The sequence below is a fragment of the Calidris pugnax genome, unplaced genomic scaffold (genome assembly GCF_001431845.1).
Source record: "Calidris pugnax isolate Ruff unplaced genomic scaffold, ASM143184v1 scaffold167, whole genome shotgun sequence".
In the NCBI taxonomy this organism is placed as follows: Eukaryota; Metazoa; Chordata; class Aves; order Charadriiformes; family Scolopacidae; genus Calidris; species Calidris pugnax.
This window is the reverse complement of record NW_015091045.1, coordinates 608,477-624,355: the sequence shown is the minus strand read 5'-3', so window position 1 is coordinate 624,355 and position 15,879 is coordinate 608,477. Positions and strand designations below refer to the sequence as shown.

Sequence of the window (15,879 nt, the reverse complement as noted above, 5' to 3'; positions counted from 1 at the left end):
CCGGGGGGATGCTGTGAGGTTTTGGGGCTGCGTAAACCCCCCCCCCATCATCGCCCCAGCTCACTGGGGTTTTTCTCTCCGGTGTCTGAGTTTGCCAGGTGGGCAGACGTCCCCGGCGCTGCCAGCCCTGCCAGATCACCCTGGCAGTGAGTGAGTGACGTGACCCTGGGGACGGAAAAGCGAGAAAAACTGTCCCCGGGTTCCTATCAGTTCCCGCTGGGAAGCGGCGGCTGGGGAGCAGCGGGGGCACGCGGCGCAGCGTGCCAGCGGGGAAGCAGCCAGGGCCCCTCATCCCTGCCCGTTCCCTGCCCGTTCCCTGCCCATTCCCTGCCTGCTCGCTGCCTGTTCCCTGCCTGTTCCCTGCCCGCTCCCTGCCAGCCATGTCGGGCACCCACTGGGCTCTGCCAAAACATCACTCCCCCCCCACATCTTCCTGGTGTGACAGAGATTGGGAGAGCCACCAAACCAGCCCCCCCCGTCACATCGCTGTCACTGGCAGCGTGTCCTCCCCTGCTCGTGGATGCCTACACCTCCCAGTGTCCCCCCCCACCACCCTGCATCCTCCATGGGTGCAGCAGCACCCGGTGAGTCCCCGCTGGAGCCGGAGAGACCCAGTGCTTCCCTCCTGCACCCGGTGCAGAGCCCCGGTTCCATGGGGACAAGGGCAAAAGTGCAGGTGAGGGGAGGGCAGAAAGCAAATATGGGGTGAAACCCCCCCCCCCCAAAGAGCCCTGGCTTTGCAGCTCCTTCCCATCCCAGCCTCGGTCTATCCACAGCTCGCTCCAGTGCCCGCCAGCCCCATAAATCCTCTCCTGCACCAGCCCAGCCTGGATCCAGCCTGGATCCGGCCCCCAGGGCTGGCGCTGGATGGGGAAACCTTCATGGGTGGTGGGGACCCCCCCCCTCCTCCAGGAGCAGGGATTTGAGGGAACGTCCCCTCCATGTGCCGCCTTCCAGCTGGCAGAGCCGTTTGGATGGAGAAGGGTTTGGGAAGAGGGAACTGGGAAACATTTGTGCTGTTCCTGGCACCAGTGCCAGCCCTGCGTGGGAGAGGGAAAGGTGTCAGGGTGGGAGACCCCCCCCAAGGGCCACCGAGGCCTGTCACAGGCTGGGATGAAGCGGGAGACCTGGATACCGCATCCCTGGGGGCACTGGTTTTACTGGGAGGCATCCTGCAGCGCTGGGACTCTGCAGGTGACATTGGGGAGAGCCCCCCATGTGCTGAGGAGGGGTCTCCCCCCACCCCACAGAGCCGGGCGCTGGGTCCCACAGCCACATGGAGGTTTTTCTCCCACCTTTGGGTGAAATTCCCCGCGAGGCCGGAGCACAGCGGGGCTCTGGAGAGCACAAGCTGCAGATGCCATTCCTGGGTAATCCCGGAGATTAATTGGGGTCTGGGCTGGGAGGCAGCCTCCAAATGGACCCTCTGCTCCAACCAGCCTCCGGCTCCAGCCTGGAGATGATGCCAAATGCTGAGGGAGATGCTGCTGGGAGCTGGGGAGCAGCATCCATCGCATCAGCATCCACGTCCCCCTGCCACATCGCAGCAAACTTGTCCCAGAGAGGCTCCTCCCCAGCCCAGCACCCCCCAATCTCCTTGGAAAAAAACCAAAAATCAAACCAAATCAAAGCCAGGTCTTCCCCTGGATAAGGATGGAAGTGGCTCCACCTGGGCTGGACGATGTGGGGTGGGCAGTGCTGCCACACACCCCGGGGTGACACAGAGTCTGTCCCCAGCCCAGGTGGCTGCAGCAGAAGGAGGGGATGGGGCAGCACCGCTCCCTGCCTCAGTTTCCCCTTCCTTCCACCTGAGCCCTTTCTTCTGGAGCACAGGGGCCACACAGCCCAGCCGGGTCTGGGTTTCAGCTTCAGCCCGAAGGCACAATTATCCTATAAAACATTAGGAGAATCATTAGTGTGAGGGGTTTCACCTGGCTGCCCGCGGAGCCAAGCCTCGCGCTCACTCCTCCTCTTGCCCCTTGCCTGACTTCAGTCAAATCTGAGCAAGGGTGGGAAGTCTCTGAGATAACTCAGGTCCCTGATAAGCTCCCGGGGAAGGACAGACGCTGCGGCTCTTCCCTCTGCCCGCGGTGCCAGTCGGGGACAGATTGCCCACGTACTAGACAGCAGAGAGTCCCCACACGCACGCAGTGAGACGTCAAGGCCGTAGGGTTGACCCACCCCAGCAGAAACTGCCTTTACTTGGGGACACCCCGATCGGGTCCCCCTGTCCCCACGGTCACCGATTCGCATGAAATTGGGTGAATTTTCTCTCTCTGAAGAGCAGGGCAGCACCCAGGGTGGTGAGGGCTGGTGTCAGCCATCCTTCCCCCAGACCAGTGTCCCCTGAGACCCCAGCCCTGCACAAGCCCCACAGCGGGTGGCATCAGGCTGGATATTAGGAAAAATTTTTTCACTGAAAGGGTTCTCAGCCATTGGAATGGGCTGCCCAGGGAGGTGGTTGAGGCACCATCCCTGGAGGTGTTCAAAAGATGGGTTGATGTAGTGCTGGGAGGTCTGGTTTAGTGATGATGCTCCTTGTTTGTTGTGTGGGTGACTATTTTTGTCAGTTAGGTTGATGGTTGGACAAGATGATCTTTAAGGTCCCTTCCAACCTAGAAGATTCTGTGATTCTGTGAAGATTCTGTGATTCTGTGATCAAAAAGCCCAAACGCCCCCCCATCCGCCCAAGCTGTCCCTTGTCCCCGCGTGTCCCCACCACCCTCCTAAGCCTGCTGCTCTCCTGCCTCCCCCCAGACCGCAAGTTCCTCATCGCCAACGCCCAGATGGAGAACTGTGCCATCATCTACTGCAACGATGGCTTCTGCGAGATGTTTGGCTACTCCCGTGTGGAGGTGATGCAGAGACCCTGCACCTGCGACTTCCTCACCGGCCCCGACACCACCAAGAGCTCCATTGCCCAGCTCACCCAGGCCCTGCTCGGCTCCGAGGAGTGCAAGCTCGAGATCCTCTACTACCGCAAAGACAGTAAGAGTCGCTTTTTGGGGAGATCCCAGTGGTGGGAGGTGTCACCCGGCCAAGATTTGGGCTGGTGGAAGCTGGTGGTGGGAGGCAAAGGGGGGGTCTGGTGCTACCAGGGCATCAGGGTTGTACCCAGACTTGGGGCTTTGCTGAGGTGGCTCCCAGCAGGATGGAGACGTCTCTGCTGTGATGGGGCAACTTGGGCGTTGGAAGTTGTTGTGAGATTATTTGGGAATCAGGTGAGGGGTCTGGAGAATAAGTCTTATGAGGAGAGGCTGAGGGAACTGGGGGTGTTCAGCCTGGAGAAAAGGAGGCTGAGGGGAGACCTTCTCGCTCTCTCCAACTCCCTGAAAGCAGGGTATAGCCAGGGGTGTCGGTCTCTTCTCCCAAGTCCCAGGCGACAGGACAAGAGGAAATGGCCTCAAGTTACACCAGGGGAGGTTCAGGCTGGATATTAGGAAAAATTTTTCACTGAAAGGGTTCTCAGCCATTGGAATGGGCTGCCCAGGGAGGTGGTTGAGGCACCATCCCTGAAGGTGTTCAAAAGACGGGTTGATGTAGTGCTGGGAGGTCTGGTTTAGTGATGATGCTCCTTGTTTGTTGTGTGGGTGTCTATTTTTGTCAGTTAGGCTGACAGACGGATAAGATGATCTTTAAGGTCCCTTCCAACCTAGAAGATTCTGTGATTTGTGAGCCCTTGGTGATGGCTGAGAGCTCCCGGGGCAAGTGGTGGCATCACTGGTGGGATCCCAGTGACATGAATGAGGATCCTGTGGGAGGCCCATGGAGGAGCCATGGGTGGGACATGGGTGTCCTGGTCTGTGCTCCGAGATGAGATGAGACAGACCCCCTGTCTCTGCCCAGGAGTGCAGCCAACGGCCTGGGAGCTGCCTCCCCAGCCAGCAGGATGCAGCTATGCGTGCACAGATGGAATTACGTTAAGATGAAAATGAAGCTTTGATGGAAAATACTAGTGATTAGTTCTAATACTGCAGGAAGTTAAATAAATATTTAGTGCTTGATGCTGCAAACCAGCGCGAGGCCGGGGCTCCCAGGGGCAGGGGGAATGCAGATCAGGTCCTCGCTAGAGGTTAAAAATATTAAGTATTTCCTTTTTTCCAACCTGTGGAGCCTTCCCATCGCTTTATGGGGCTTTTCCCATCAATTTATGGGGCTTTTCCCATCATATTGATGGGGTTTTTCCCATCACTTTATGAGGCTTTTCCCATCGTCATATTGATGGGGTTTTTCCCATCACTTTATGGGGCTTTTCCCATCATATTGATGTGGTTTTTCCCATCGTATTGATGGGGCTTTTTCCATCATATTGATGGGGCTTTTCCCATCATGTTGATGGGGCTTGGCCTGAGCAAAGGGCTGCGCCCCACCATTGGCAGCTCCCGGGGTGGCAGGGTGGAGAAAGAACTGGAAGCAAAGGGAAGGAGAAGGCAGCAGCCCTGGCTCCCAGCCCGACACCCTATCTCTGGGTGTCCTGGCCTCCCTCCCAGACCCTATCTCCCGGGCTGGCATCCAGGTGCCAGCGTATCGGCCCCGGGAATGATCCACTGGCAGCACCCCTGCCTGTTAACCCACACGGTGAACCCAGCACGGCCGGACCCTGCGTGGTGGCAGGATGAAGCTGCTCACCCATCGTGTTTCCCATCCTATTTTCCTCCCATTCCTCACCGAGGGACCCTGTCGAGGCTCTTCTCTGTCCTGTGGGGCCAGGCAATGGTGCCAGGGCTGGGCTATGAGTCCCCCCTCGCCCGCTGCAGATTGCAGGGGGCTGGCTGGAGCCCAGCACAGCCCGGGAGGCACGAGGAGAAGTGGGCACATGCTGTCCCCCTGCTCCCAGCCCAACACCAACGCGTGGCCATGGCAAGAACAGAGTGTGCAGCCCCCTTTGTCCTCCCTCGGGATAGTTTCCCCATCCTTCCCCCCCGGGGGACCGCGCAGGGGGGGGAGCCCAATCCGAAGGCATCCTCCCAGCTTTGAAGCGCTCCCGCCGGGCTGGCAGGATGCTGGGTGCTCTCCTCGGAGCCCTGCTCTTCCTTTAGGCCACAGGAAACTCTCAGCGCAGCTCTGAGCTGCTTTCTTCTCTTTTTTAGTTTAAAAAAAAAAAAAAAAAAAAAGGAGAAAAAAAAAAAAAAAAAGCCCAAAAGCAAACCCTTCATGTCTATTTTTAAAACCCGGCCCCACCAGCAATATGCTTTCCGATTGTTTCCCCCCAGCACTCAGCCTGCAACCGCTCAGCCCATTATAAATGGGTCTTATCGGCAAAGAAAAGGCCTTTGCATTATAGGGAGCTGCTGCTTAATTAGCCCGGCGGAGGCTCCGAACCTGCCTGTCCTCCTTTTCACACCGGCAGCACCAATCTCCAGCCTCGACCTGCTGTTTATTACTGCGGTACTCCCGGCTCTGCGGCTCGCGGGGTTGTTTCCTGGCTTTTCTGGTTGGCAGAGACAATATTAGACCCCAAATCTGCCCGTCGGAGCCCCCCCCGGGCAGGGCCAGGGTGGGAGGGATGGAGGTAGGTGGATAGGGGGGCACCCATGGGTGGCCCTGCCTGTGCACAGGTGGGATGCTGTACGGGGTGATGCACGTCCCCGATCCTCACCTGGACACCCATGCTGTCATTAGCTAATTATAAAAGGAGCCACAGGATGGCAAGCCCACCTCTTGGCAGCTGAACTTGAGCCAAGAACTAAGTCCAGTTGGGGAAGACGGGACCATCCCAGCGAGGGCAGTTCTCCCTCCCTGCCACGGCAGCCCCAAAAAGGCCTCAGAAAGAGGGGAGAGCCCAGCCACGGCGCGTGTGGGCTCTAATCCCCCGCTCAAAGCCGGGAGATCAGTGAAAAGTTAATTTCCTTACAAGATGCTGCACAGCTGGGGCTGCCCCAGCCAGGGGGGGGGTCATTACAGGATCAGCTCCCGCCGTGCCGAGGAGGGGCCACGGCCACCAGCCCCGGGGACACGCTCCCTGCAGCATCCAAGGATTGAGCTGAGCCCCTTCCAGCATCCCTTGGGGATGGTACCGAGGGGCTGAGCTGCATCCAGGGTTGGGTTTTTTTTTCTCTCTCTGAGGATGACGTGCTTTGCAGCGAAGCCACCAGCGAGAGCCCCCGGGGGTCCCCGGAGCGGGGCCAGTGGCCACAGGTGCTGGGCGCCGCGGCGCTGGCATGGCCCGAGTGGCAGCAGCTGGCAGCGCCCGCTCCCGCTTCATCTGCATGAATGTGATGCTTATGAATATGAAAGGGGAGACCCGGGGCTGAAGCAGCCGGAGCAGCTGGTGGGGCAGCCACTGCCTGCAGCTCCAGCCCCTCCATCCCCCTCCACGTCCCCTCCAGCAGGAGCAGTTTGCTGTTCCTGTCCCCTGAGAGCAGGGATTAGGGAGCAGATCAGCCCGGCAAACTCGTTACACTGATGTTGTAAATCAGGATTTCCCCTGGGGAGGAGGAGGGACATCACAGAGTGATTGGGGCGCCCGCTGTCACCCAGGATGTCCCCCCACAGCTCCCCATGGGATGCCCGTGGGGGTGGTGGCCGGGCAGGCAGGGGTTGTGGGGTGTCACTGCACCCAAAGGGGACAGGGGGGGTCTGTCCCCAGCGTCGGGCACATCCACTGCCATCACCCCGCCATCGGCTGCTGCCAGGAAGCCCCAGCTGAGGGAAACGGGGATGGATCCATCCAAGGTTTCTCCCCAAGCTTTATAAACAGCAACGTGCCATGTGCCCAACTGGAAGCAGGAGGGCAAATCCCACCAGCAGCTGTCAGAGCCTGGCACCCTTGGGGCTGGGGGCCAGTGCCAGCAGCCCCAGGGAGCCTCTGCTGCTGCTCCGTGGGGTGGATGAGGGAGGACGGAGGGGACCTCCCGGGTGGCGGAGGAGCAGGGAGGCAGAGCTCGCTGACAAAACCCCAACCCCAACTCGAGCTCTTTTTGCTTGTACAAAAACCGTGGGGTTTAAGCCAAGCCAGGGCCCGTTTGCTTTGCGTTCCTTTAAGGGTCGGGCTCGTCAGAGCTGGGCTGTGACCTCGGGAAAGGGACGTACGCCGTGGCCCGACTCCAGATGGGGACTTTATAAACATCCCGCCTCGCAATGACAAATCTTCGGTCCCGGAGATCCTGCACTGCGGGGCCGGCTCTGCTGTCCTTGGCACCGCTGCACCACAGCTCCAGCCACCCCCACTGCCCCAGCTCTGCCCTCGGGATGGTACAATCGGGGTAAAATGCTGGAAGAGACACTATTTTCCATCCTCTGCTTCTCCTGGGATGGTTTGTGCCCTGACCAGATGTCCCACGAACAGAGGGACAGGCCCAGAGCATCCCCAGCACCACCCGGGATGCTTCCCGGGAGGCTTTTTCCTGAAGGCAGAGCCCCCCAGTTCCCACCCCAAACCCTCCATCCTCATCCTCGCTGGTTGCTGCATCCCCAGGGGGAGGTGGTCCTACGTGCCGTGGGGACAGGGCCCTCGGGATGGCCGGGCAGCCCCGGGAAACGCTGTCAGCGCTGCAGTTTGGCCACACAGCCCCACACTAAACTGGAATAATTCCTGCCCCCGGCCGGGATTTAGGGAGGGAAGGACCTGGATGCGGCCACTCGCTTTCCTTGCAGCAGGGGTTAAGCTGCGTTTTGGAAGCCCCCTGTATTGATCCAGGGGTTCTTCTGGCTCCTGGGGATCGGAGCATCCTCCCACCTGCACCCCCAAAACTTCCTGCCGGGCTTGGAGGCATCTTTTTTGCAGCCAGGTTGGTGGTGGGTACCCGCAGCCCCCCAAGGCCCCTGGTTTTCCCCCTCTGCTGCTGCTGCTGCTGCTTCCGACCGGCGAGTTCCCGCTAAGCACAGAGATCCCTGCTCTTCGTCACCGCACAGGGGTAACCTCCATCCTCCCACCGTTACTTAATAAGGTCATTTTAGCACTTGGGGGACTCGCAAGGAGCATTTTTGCCAGTCTGGTGCCCCAGCGGGTTTCAATCTCCTGATGCTCCTCTGGGGTGTGGGGAGATGGACTTGCTGCAGGAGGACACCGGCCCCGGGTGCGGGGGCTCCCCAGCACCCACCGCTCACCCCAGGCCCCCAGGGTGACCCACCTCCCACCGGCTCAGCCCCCACCCTCCATCATTTTCCATCCCTCCCGGAGGATCTGCTGTAGGGCCTCCCAGCAATCTGCGCTTCCCTTTGAAGTTCCTACCCAGCCCTGACACTGATTTATCCCCGGGACGGGAGCAAGGCTCTGCTCTCCCGAGCATCTCCCCGGACGTGCCAGCCAATTCCAGAGCACGACTCCATCCCCGTCCCCATCCTTGTCCCCTCCGTGCCCTTCCCAGCCCCTCTCCTCCCCTCCGTTATATAATGCCACTATAGATTTAGCCACTCTGCCATGAGACCCTGCAGATTAAATCTCCCGGCCCGGGGGGGAGGGGGGGGTTGGGGGGTGAGGGAAGGACTCGGTAAGAGCTCCCAGGGCAGATTAATAGCTTGCTTTTTTTAATATTCATAACAATACTGGTTTGTGTCCAGCTCTCGGAAACCCCCGTGTCCTGTTGATTAGTTTAATACTGATGATACAGACAAACGCATTAACCACCGGCGGCCGCGGAGGATAAAGAGGGGAGGGAGGGCCCCCGACGATGACATTTTTAATGTTATTAAGTGCTCGCTTTTATCAAGGTCAGAAGACAAGATGGGTCAGGAAGAGAAAACCTCCGAGTGCTGGGTTTGGGGGAGTTGGGCCGGGTGCTGGCAAGATCCCACCCAGCCCAGGGTTTTAGGGAATGAGGTGTTTCTCCCAGCCCATGGAAACCCATCCCAGGGGGTGTGGGACCCTCCAAAACAGCATCCACTGTCACATCCTCCTGCTGAGCCCTTTCTGCACCCCCCCCGGGCTGGGTTTTACCCCGGATGGGCACGGAGATGGCCCCACCGAGCACAGGCAGGTTATAAATGCCCCCGGGGCTCCTCCAAGAGATCATTTGGCGTCTGGATAAAATTAGATGGATGGAGACAGATTAGCTGAACAGCTGAAGGGAAGGGACAGGCAGATGGATGGAGACAGTCGATGGAGGAACGAGGAGGGGAGCGCAGGGCTGGGGTCCCTCCCAGGGCCGGCTGAGCCCACCGGCACTGCAGCAGGTCTGGGGTGCCCAGTTTTGGGGGGAAGGATGGGAAAACTCGGCATTTTCAGAGCCCAGGCTGGCTCGCTGCAGGGAAACCGAGTCAAGGCTGAGGGTGCCAGGGGTCTCCCAGCTGCAGCCTCTCCACAAAGCTGGGGGTACCCCAAATCACAGCTCCCCAGAGACCCCAAATCCTGGGGGACTGCCCTGTCTTTGGGCCAGGCTTAAGGGAACTCATCCCCAGCCCTGATGCTCCATCATCCCCTTGATGCCATCCATGCTACGGGGTGCAGGCACCAAGCTCCTGGCATGCAGGGCCACTTTTGGGGCAATTCCCCTGGTTTTTGGAGGGTCCCCCCCCACAATTAACTTTTGGTTTGCCCTGAACTGATCAGGCAGTTGGACTAGATGATCATTGTAGGTCCCCTCCAACAGGAATAGTCTATTTATTTAATTTAAGAAGGGATCAGCCCGGGGGCTCACAGCAGCCCCAGCCAGGGCTGCTCAGGCTCAGCACCTCCCAGATTTGCAGGATCAACCCCGGCACCAGCTGCCTCCCAAACCCAACCCCAGCCTCTTCCCAGCTGCTCCTTATATCCCTCCAACTGGATGTAACTGGGGCCCAGTTTTCAGCTGTTGAGCGTCGGCCATGGGTTTAACCCTTTCCGTGCCATGTAGGGCCTGCCAGGATCTGGCCCCCCGTGAGAACAGCTCAGAGACCACCATGGAGGAGCTCAGGGAGGAAAAGTGAAGCAGGGAAAAGGAAAGGGCAGAGCACGTGAGCCAGGATCAGACCGACTGGATCAGGATTCCCAGTCTGAGGGAGGAAGCCTGGAGCTGGTGGCTGCCCATGCCAATGAACCCCACTGGGCTGTGGGTCCTAGGGAAGTTGGTGATGCTTTGAAGTCACCTGTGGGGGGAAAAAATCCCTCATTTTTTTTATACACAAAAGGAAAAAGCATCAAGTGCTGCCAGGCATCACCTGCGCAGGCAAGAAGGCACACACACCCCAGCACACACCAATATCGGCACCGATAGAGCCACAGCATCCCAGGGGTGGCACCGGGTCATCCCGCCGGGCATCTGCCACCTTAGCATCCCACAGGACACCTCCCTCACTCAGCATCACCTAAAGGACACTGCTCACCTTTTAGATCCCTAAAAATCCTAGCAAAGGAAGGGAAAAGGGCTCATTCCTTTCCGTCCCCACCCATGGGTAGCCCGCAGCGTGCCCGTGCGTCCCTTCCAAACAGCTTTATCTGCTGAAAATCCCCCCCCTTCACCTCCTCCCCAGCTCACGCCTTTAAGTGGATTTCCTCTCCCTGTGGTGAACAACGATGAAATAAAGAAAGAGAGGATGAAATAATCCCGGCTGCCGGGCCCTTTAAACGGATTTCCCCATATCCATTTCTTTCCCGTTCTTGTGTCTGTGTGTGTGTGTCTGTGTGTGTGTGTCTGTGTGTCTGTGTACATCCCTGACGTCACGGCAGATTTCGAAGTTGCCCGATGCTGGCCATCTGCTCCTGATTACGGGAGGCCCTGAGCTCCTTAAAATTATACGCAGAAAGGATGACATCCCCCCTCCCGGCCGGAGCCCAGCCACGGGGAGAGCGGGGAGAGCAGCGGATGGGATCAGGCGGGCAGCACATCCCTGCTGGATCCCCTAATTCCTGGGAATCAGAGTGCGGGGAAAAGGCGAGATCAGGGATCCCCAGTGGATAAAAAGTGCCCTGGAAGGAGGTTGCTTTGCTCTGGACCAGCCAGACCTGGGTTGCTCCATCGTTTCTAGGAGGTTTGGGGTGGGAGCCCCAGGGGGTTCAGTTTTTCCAGCTGGGCTGTAGCTCAGGGGGTCCCGCTCCCGCCGGTGCCAAAGCAACAGGAGACAGCTCAAGGAAGGGACACACAGTGGTGATGCTTTCAAGTAGGGCTTTTGAAAGATTTGGGGAGAATAAAGCTGGCAAGGGTGTCTGTGTGTGTGTGTCTGTGTGTCTGTGTACATCCCTGACGTCACGGCAGATTTCGAAGTTGCCCGATGCTGGCCATCTGCTCCTGATTACGGGAGGCCCTGAGCTCCTTAAAATTATACGCAGAAAGGATGACATCCCCCCTCCCGGCCGGAGCCCAGCCACGGGGAGAGCGGGGAGAGCAGCGGATGGGATCAGGCGGGCAGCACATCCCTGCTGGATCCCCTAATTCCTGGGAATCAGAGTGCGGGGAAAAGGCGAGATCAGGGATCCCCAGTGGATAAAAAGTGCCCTGGAAGGAGGTTGCTTTGCTCTGGACCAGCCAGACCTGGGTTGCTCCATCATTTCTAGGAGGTTTGGGGTAGGAGCCCCAGGGGGTTCAGTTTTTCCAGCTGGGCTGTGGCTCAGGGGGTCCCGCTCCTGCCGGTGCCAAAGCAACAGGAGACAGTTCAAGGAAGGGACACACAGTGATGATGCTTTCAAGTAGGGATTTTGAAGGATTTGGGGGGAATAAAGCTGGCAAGGTGGGTGGGAAGCCCCCTGTATCCTCCACTTGCTGCTCTGGGAAAGGCCTGAAGGTATTTTTGGGTGCCCTGAATTGCAAACTGGCATCTGGCTCCCAGCACAAGCAGGACCATGGTGTCGAGCTGGCATCAAACAGGCAAATCCACATGGCCTTGTGGCCTGTGGCCACCTTTGGGGTCCTTCCTGCAGACCCCCCCAGCTCCCAGGACACTGAGCCAGTCCTTGTTCCCCCCTGCCCTGTGCCTCAGTTTCCCCCATGGCAGGAGGGAGATGAGCCTGTGCCTGACCTCTCCATGCCAGGGCCTTTAGGGGGTGTCCTCGGGGACCATCCCACCAATTCCACCCCCTCCTCCTGCTGCCCAGGTTGGGATGGGGCACGTGGTGGGGCTCACCCCCATTGCCCACGTCCGGGACACGAGATGGCCAAAGTCAACCCCAAAAAACTGCCTGGCGATTGCAGGGCAATTAGCTATGTCATGATTACAAGCAGCATGCTTAATGAGGTTAAACCACTACCTGGGATTTCTGAGTTCTTAATTACCTACTCTTTAATTGCTGCTCTAAAGTACATTAATATAAATGACTGTCTGGGACCAGAAAAAAAAAAGGCAAGATGCGATTCGTGCGAGCTGGGATGCTGCAGGGATACGGCCCTTTCCCAGGGCTCAGATGGGCTTCCAAATCCTCCAGTCCCCACCAGCAGGGATTGCACCTGTCCCAGTGCTTAAAAAAACACTTTTAGGCCAAAAATGCCTTGTGCTGGGGTTGGGGGGGAGGTGGGTGGTCACATTTTCCTGAACGTCCTCCCCCCCTGAGCCTGTCTCTGCTCGGCAGCCTCGTGTTTCCGCTGCCTGGTGGACGTGGTGCCGGTGAAGAACGAGGAAGGCGTCGTCATCATGTTCATCCTCAACTTCGAGGACCTGGCCCAGCTCATGGCCAAGAGCACCAGCAGGAGCCTGCACCAGCGCCTGTCCCAGAGCTGGCGCGGAGGTGGGTGTCACCGGGGGGCGGTGGGGACATTGGGGACGGCGGGAGGGCAGCGCAGCATCCTCGGGGCTATCCCCGTCCCCCCGTTCTCTCGGGAGCTTGTGGGGGGCTGAAGGATGCACCCGTGGCAGGGGCGGGATGCTGTGCCATGGGGCTGAGCCCCACAGAGTGCCCAGGGGCAGAGGTTTGTGTTTCTGCGCAGCCCCAGCTCCGCCGGCTCGGGGACTGATCCAGTGAAACATGAACTGGGGGGAAAAAATGGGTTTTGGAGCTGGCTGTGCTCCCTTGTGCAGCCCCTCGCCCGCAGACCTGCCCGCACACCCCTCCTGAACCCCCGGGGACCTGGGGACAGGGTGGGGACAGACCCCCCCTGCGCGGGATGGTGGAGGTAGATGGTTGGACTCGATGATCCCGAGGGTCTCTTCCAACCTAGATGATTTTCTATGATTTTTAGGGTGAGGGTGTCTCGCTGCAAGTGCAGCCATCGAGCCCCCTCTGCCTTTCTGCGTCCTTTCCATATTTCATACTGGGAGGTTTTTTCCAGCAGCATCTCAGGCCCCTCCTGCCTACGTGTAGCACCACGTTGGCCGGGGCAGGAGGTGCTGGTGTGGGACAGGACCCACTTGTGGGGTCACTGGGAGGGCCAGGGGGTATTTGGTGTCACCCACAGCAGAGCTGTGCTATGGGGACAGAATCCCAGGAGAATGGTTGGGCTGGGATGGCTCTGAGCCTGGCCCGGCTCCGGGCTGTTCCCCGCTGTCCCAGCCTCATCCCGAGGTTTTGTGGGGCTTTTGGAGGCAGTGGAAAATTCAAACTCCCTTTTTTGGGAAGGCTGGATCAAAGGGAAGCCGTGGTGAGGCTCTCCAGGGGACGTGGATACTCAGGGATGCAGATGTTAGATGTGACCACGGGAAGGAGAGCTGTGGCTTCTAAACATCCTCCTGTTGTACGCTCCGCGGCACGTCACCTATTGAACAGGGAAATAATCCTACATCTATCTTCATGCAAAGACCCCCTGGGGGTGTGGGTCACTGTAGGGAGGGCAGGGTTCAAAGTGTGGGAGCAGCACAAGTCTGTCCCCCCATAAGGTAGAGTTTTTTATAAGTGTGGGAGCAGCACAAGTCTGTCCCCCCCATAAGGAAGAATTTTTTATACACTGAGGGTGGTGAGAGCCTGGCCCAGGTTGCCCAGAGAGGTGGGAGATGCCCCATCCCTGGAGGGGTTCAAGGCCAGGTTGGAGGGGACTTGGAGCAACCTGGTGTGGTGGGAGGTGTCCCTGCCCAGGGCAGGGGGTGGCACTGGATGGGCTTTAAGGTCCCTTCCAACCCAAACCATTCTGTGATTCTGTGATTCTATGGCACGTGGGGTGGCACAGAGGGACCAAAGCCAGGGCCAGGGCCGCATCGGGGACTGACGGGGACCCTCCACGCTGCCTGTTGTATCGGTACGGTAATGTGAGTTTTGATGCATTCACACTGGGTGCATATATCCATCCCGGAGCCACGGAGGTGTCTGTCTGCGTGCGTGGCGGCGGGTACCAGCAGCGCTGCTGTGTGTGGTGACGGGTGTTATATATCCTCAGGCATACGCCCACGGGACTTAGGGACATATGCGTGTGAATGTATATATAACCTGTGCATGTGCTCTGATGTCTGTGAAGTGATAAGATTCATATTTTCAGTGTGTTGCTTTAGTACCAGTTAGCCTCTTAAATCTTAAATTCCAGCTTTGCAGCCCACACCTCAACTCTCAGTACATCTCGAGACACGATGCATCCCTACCCCATCCTGCCCCGAGATGTACCTTGGGCTGCCAGAAGGTGCCCAGATTTAAAAGGGGTTTCCCGTTGCTTTCCTGCGTGTCGGAGGTTGCGCTGCGTGTCCCCGGGAGCGTGGGGCACCTTTCCCAATCCAACGCCGGGGAGTGTGGAATGGCCAGAGCTGCTGGCACCAGCCCAGGTCCCTCTCTCGTGCACGGGTTTTCTGACTCAGACTCTAATCACACGGCCGCAGGCGGCTGCCTTGCCGGTCCCTGGCTCTCCAGTGAGCAGGGGAAGGCGGCTGCTTCGCTTCTTCCAGCGGAGAAGTTGCTCCAGATGGAGGGGATGGGGGGAGCAGAGGGAGCCTGCGTGGGTGCCCCCATCCCCGGGGGTGTTTTTGGGGAGCTGGGCAGGTCGGGAGCCTGCCCGAGTGGATCGGCGATGTGTCAGGGCAAATCCTGCCAAAAACAAACAGCTCCTCAACGTGCTGCTTCTTCCCAAAGAGGACGATGCCTTTGTAGATCTGGTGTCATGTCCCATGCACCCCGAGATCCCTTCCCTGTGCCATCAAGAGGTGTTGGTGCAAGTGGAGTGACAAGATGTAGGGAAAAGCAGCCCTAGGGACACCTAATGCTGGATTTAGGCCACTTAATTTTTCATGTAGGGTGAAGCTGAGCTAATCCAAGCCTTGTCACCGCGTGGGGTTTCTCTGCCCAGCTCCTGCCCCAGGGTCTCGGCTCACCAGGGTTTGCCTGAGGAAGGTTTTGGACCAGTTAGTGAGTAAAACTGGTGCTGCTGGGGGTCAGATGAGCCCCAGGGCCCCGAGGCAGCAGGGTGTGAGCCCGGCTGCTCACACTAACCCTGTAGTAGCAGGTGGCCACGCGGTCTCCTCCATGGACCAGCTCTAGAAGTGGACGAGTGACTTTGTACTGGCTGTCACAACTAGGGTCATTGGGACCCACACTGGGTCCTGCTCCCAGCTCCCTTCCATGTTTCGCCCCATCCTCTCCTGAACCCCTTCCACAGCCTCTTGCAGCCCCAGCTGTCCTTGCCTTGACCCCAGGCTCTGGCAAGGTGGTCTCCTGATCCCCCAGGATGGCAGCAGAGGACCTTTCCTCTTTGGTCCAATACTCCAGCTCCGTGATAAATTGACAGAACTACTTTTTTTTAATGTTTTGCTAACTTACCACCTCTTTTGCATGTTTTTTTTCCCCCCTAAGTCTCACCAAGGAGATTTAGAGGCTCAATTTCCTCCAGGTCCAAATCCCTTAAGTGGCTTGAACCTCTTTAACGGCTTAGGGATGCTTGGCACCTTTCTTGTCCTGCATCCGTGGTTGTAGGAGACTCTCCTTCCGGCCAGCGGTGCTTTCTGCCAGGTCAGGGTCTGCCTTGGCGGTGTGATGGCACGGGGACAGCAAGTGTGTTGGAGGAGGAAGGGCCATGCGTCACGTAGGTCCCCCAAAGCCACCCAAAATTCTCCATAGCCTCTTCCCCTGTCTTGCTCCTGCCGTCACGTGCAGCTAGGTTACATCTGTCTCTCTTGTGTTTT

The 15,879-nt window shown here is 58.5% G+C and overlaps 1 protein-coding gene across 2 annotated transcripts in view; it reads left to right on the top strand.

Annotated features, from left to right (window-relative positions):
- The first annotated feature begins 2,763 nt into the window (after nucleotides 1-2,763).
- The window catches only part of KCNH6 (potassium channel, voltage gated eag related subfamily H, member 6), a 34,265-nt gene continuing 21,149 nt past the window's right edge, over nucleotides 2,764-15,879 (top strand). For both annotated transcript variants that reach the window (XM_014956565.1, XM_014956564.1), the window contains exons 1-2: nucleotides 2,764-2,988; nucleotides 12,419-12,574. In XM_014956565.1, coding sequence (XP_014812051.1) covers nucleotides 2,787-2,988; nucleotides 12,419-12,574 — 358 coding nt within the window. In that variant the 5' untranslated portion in view covers nucleotides 2,764-2,786. The remainder of the gene's footprint in view (nucleotides 2,989-12,418; nucleotides 12,575-15,879) is intronic.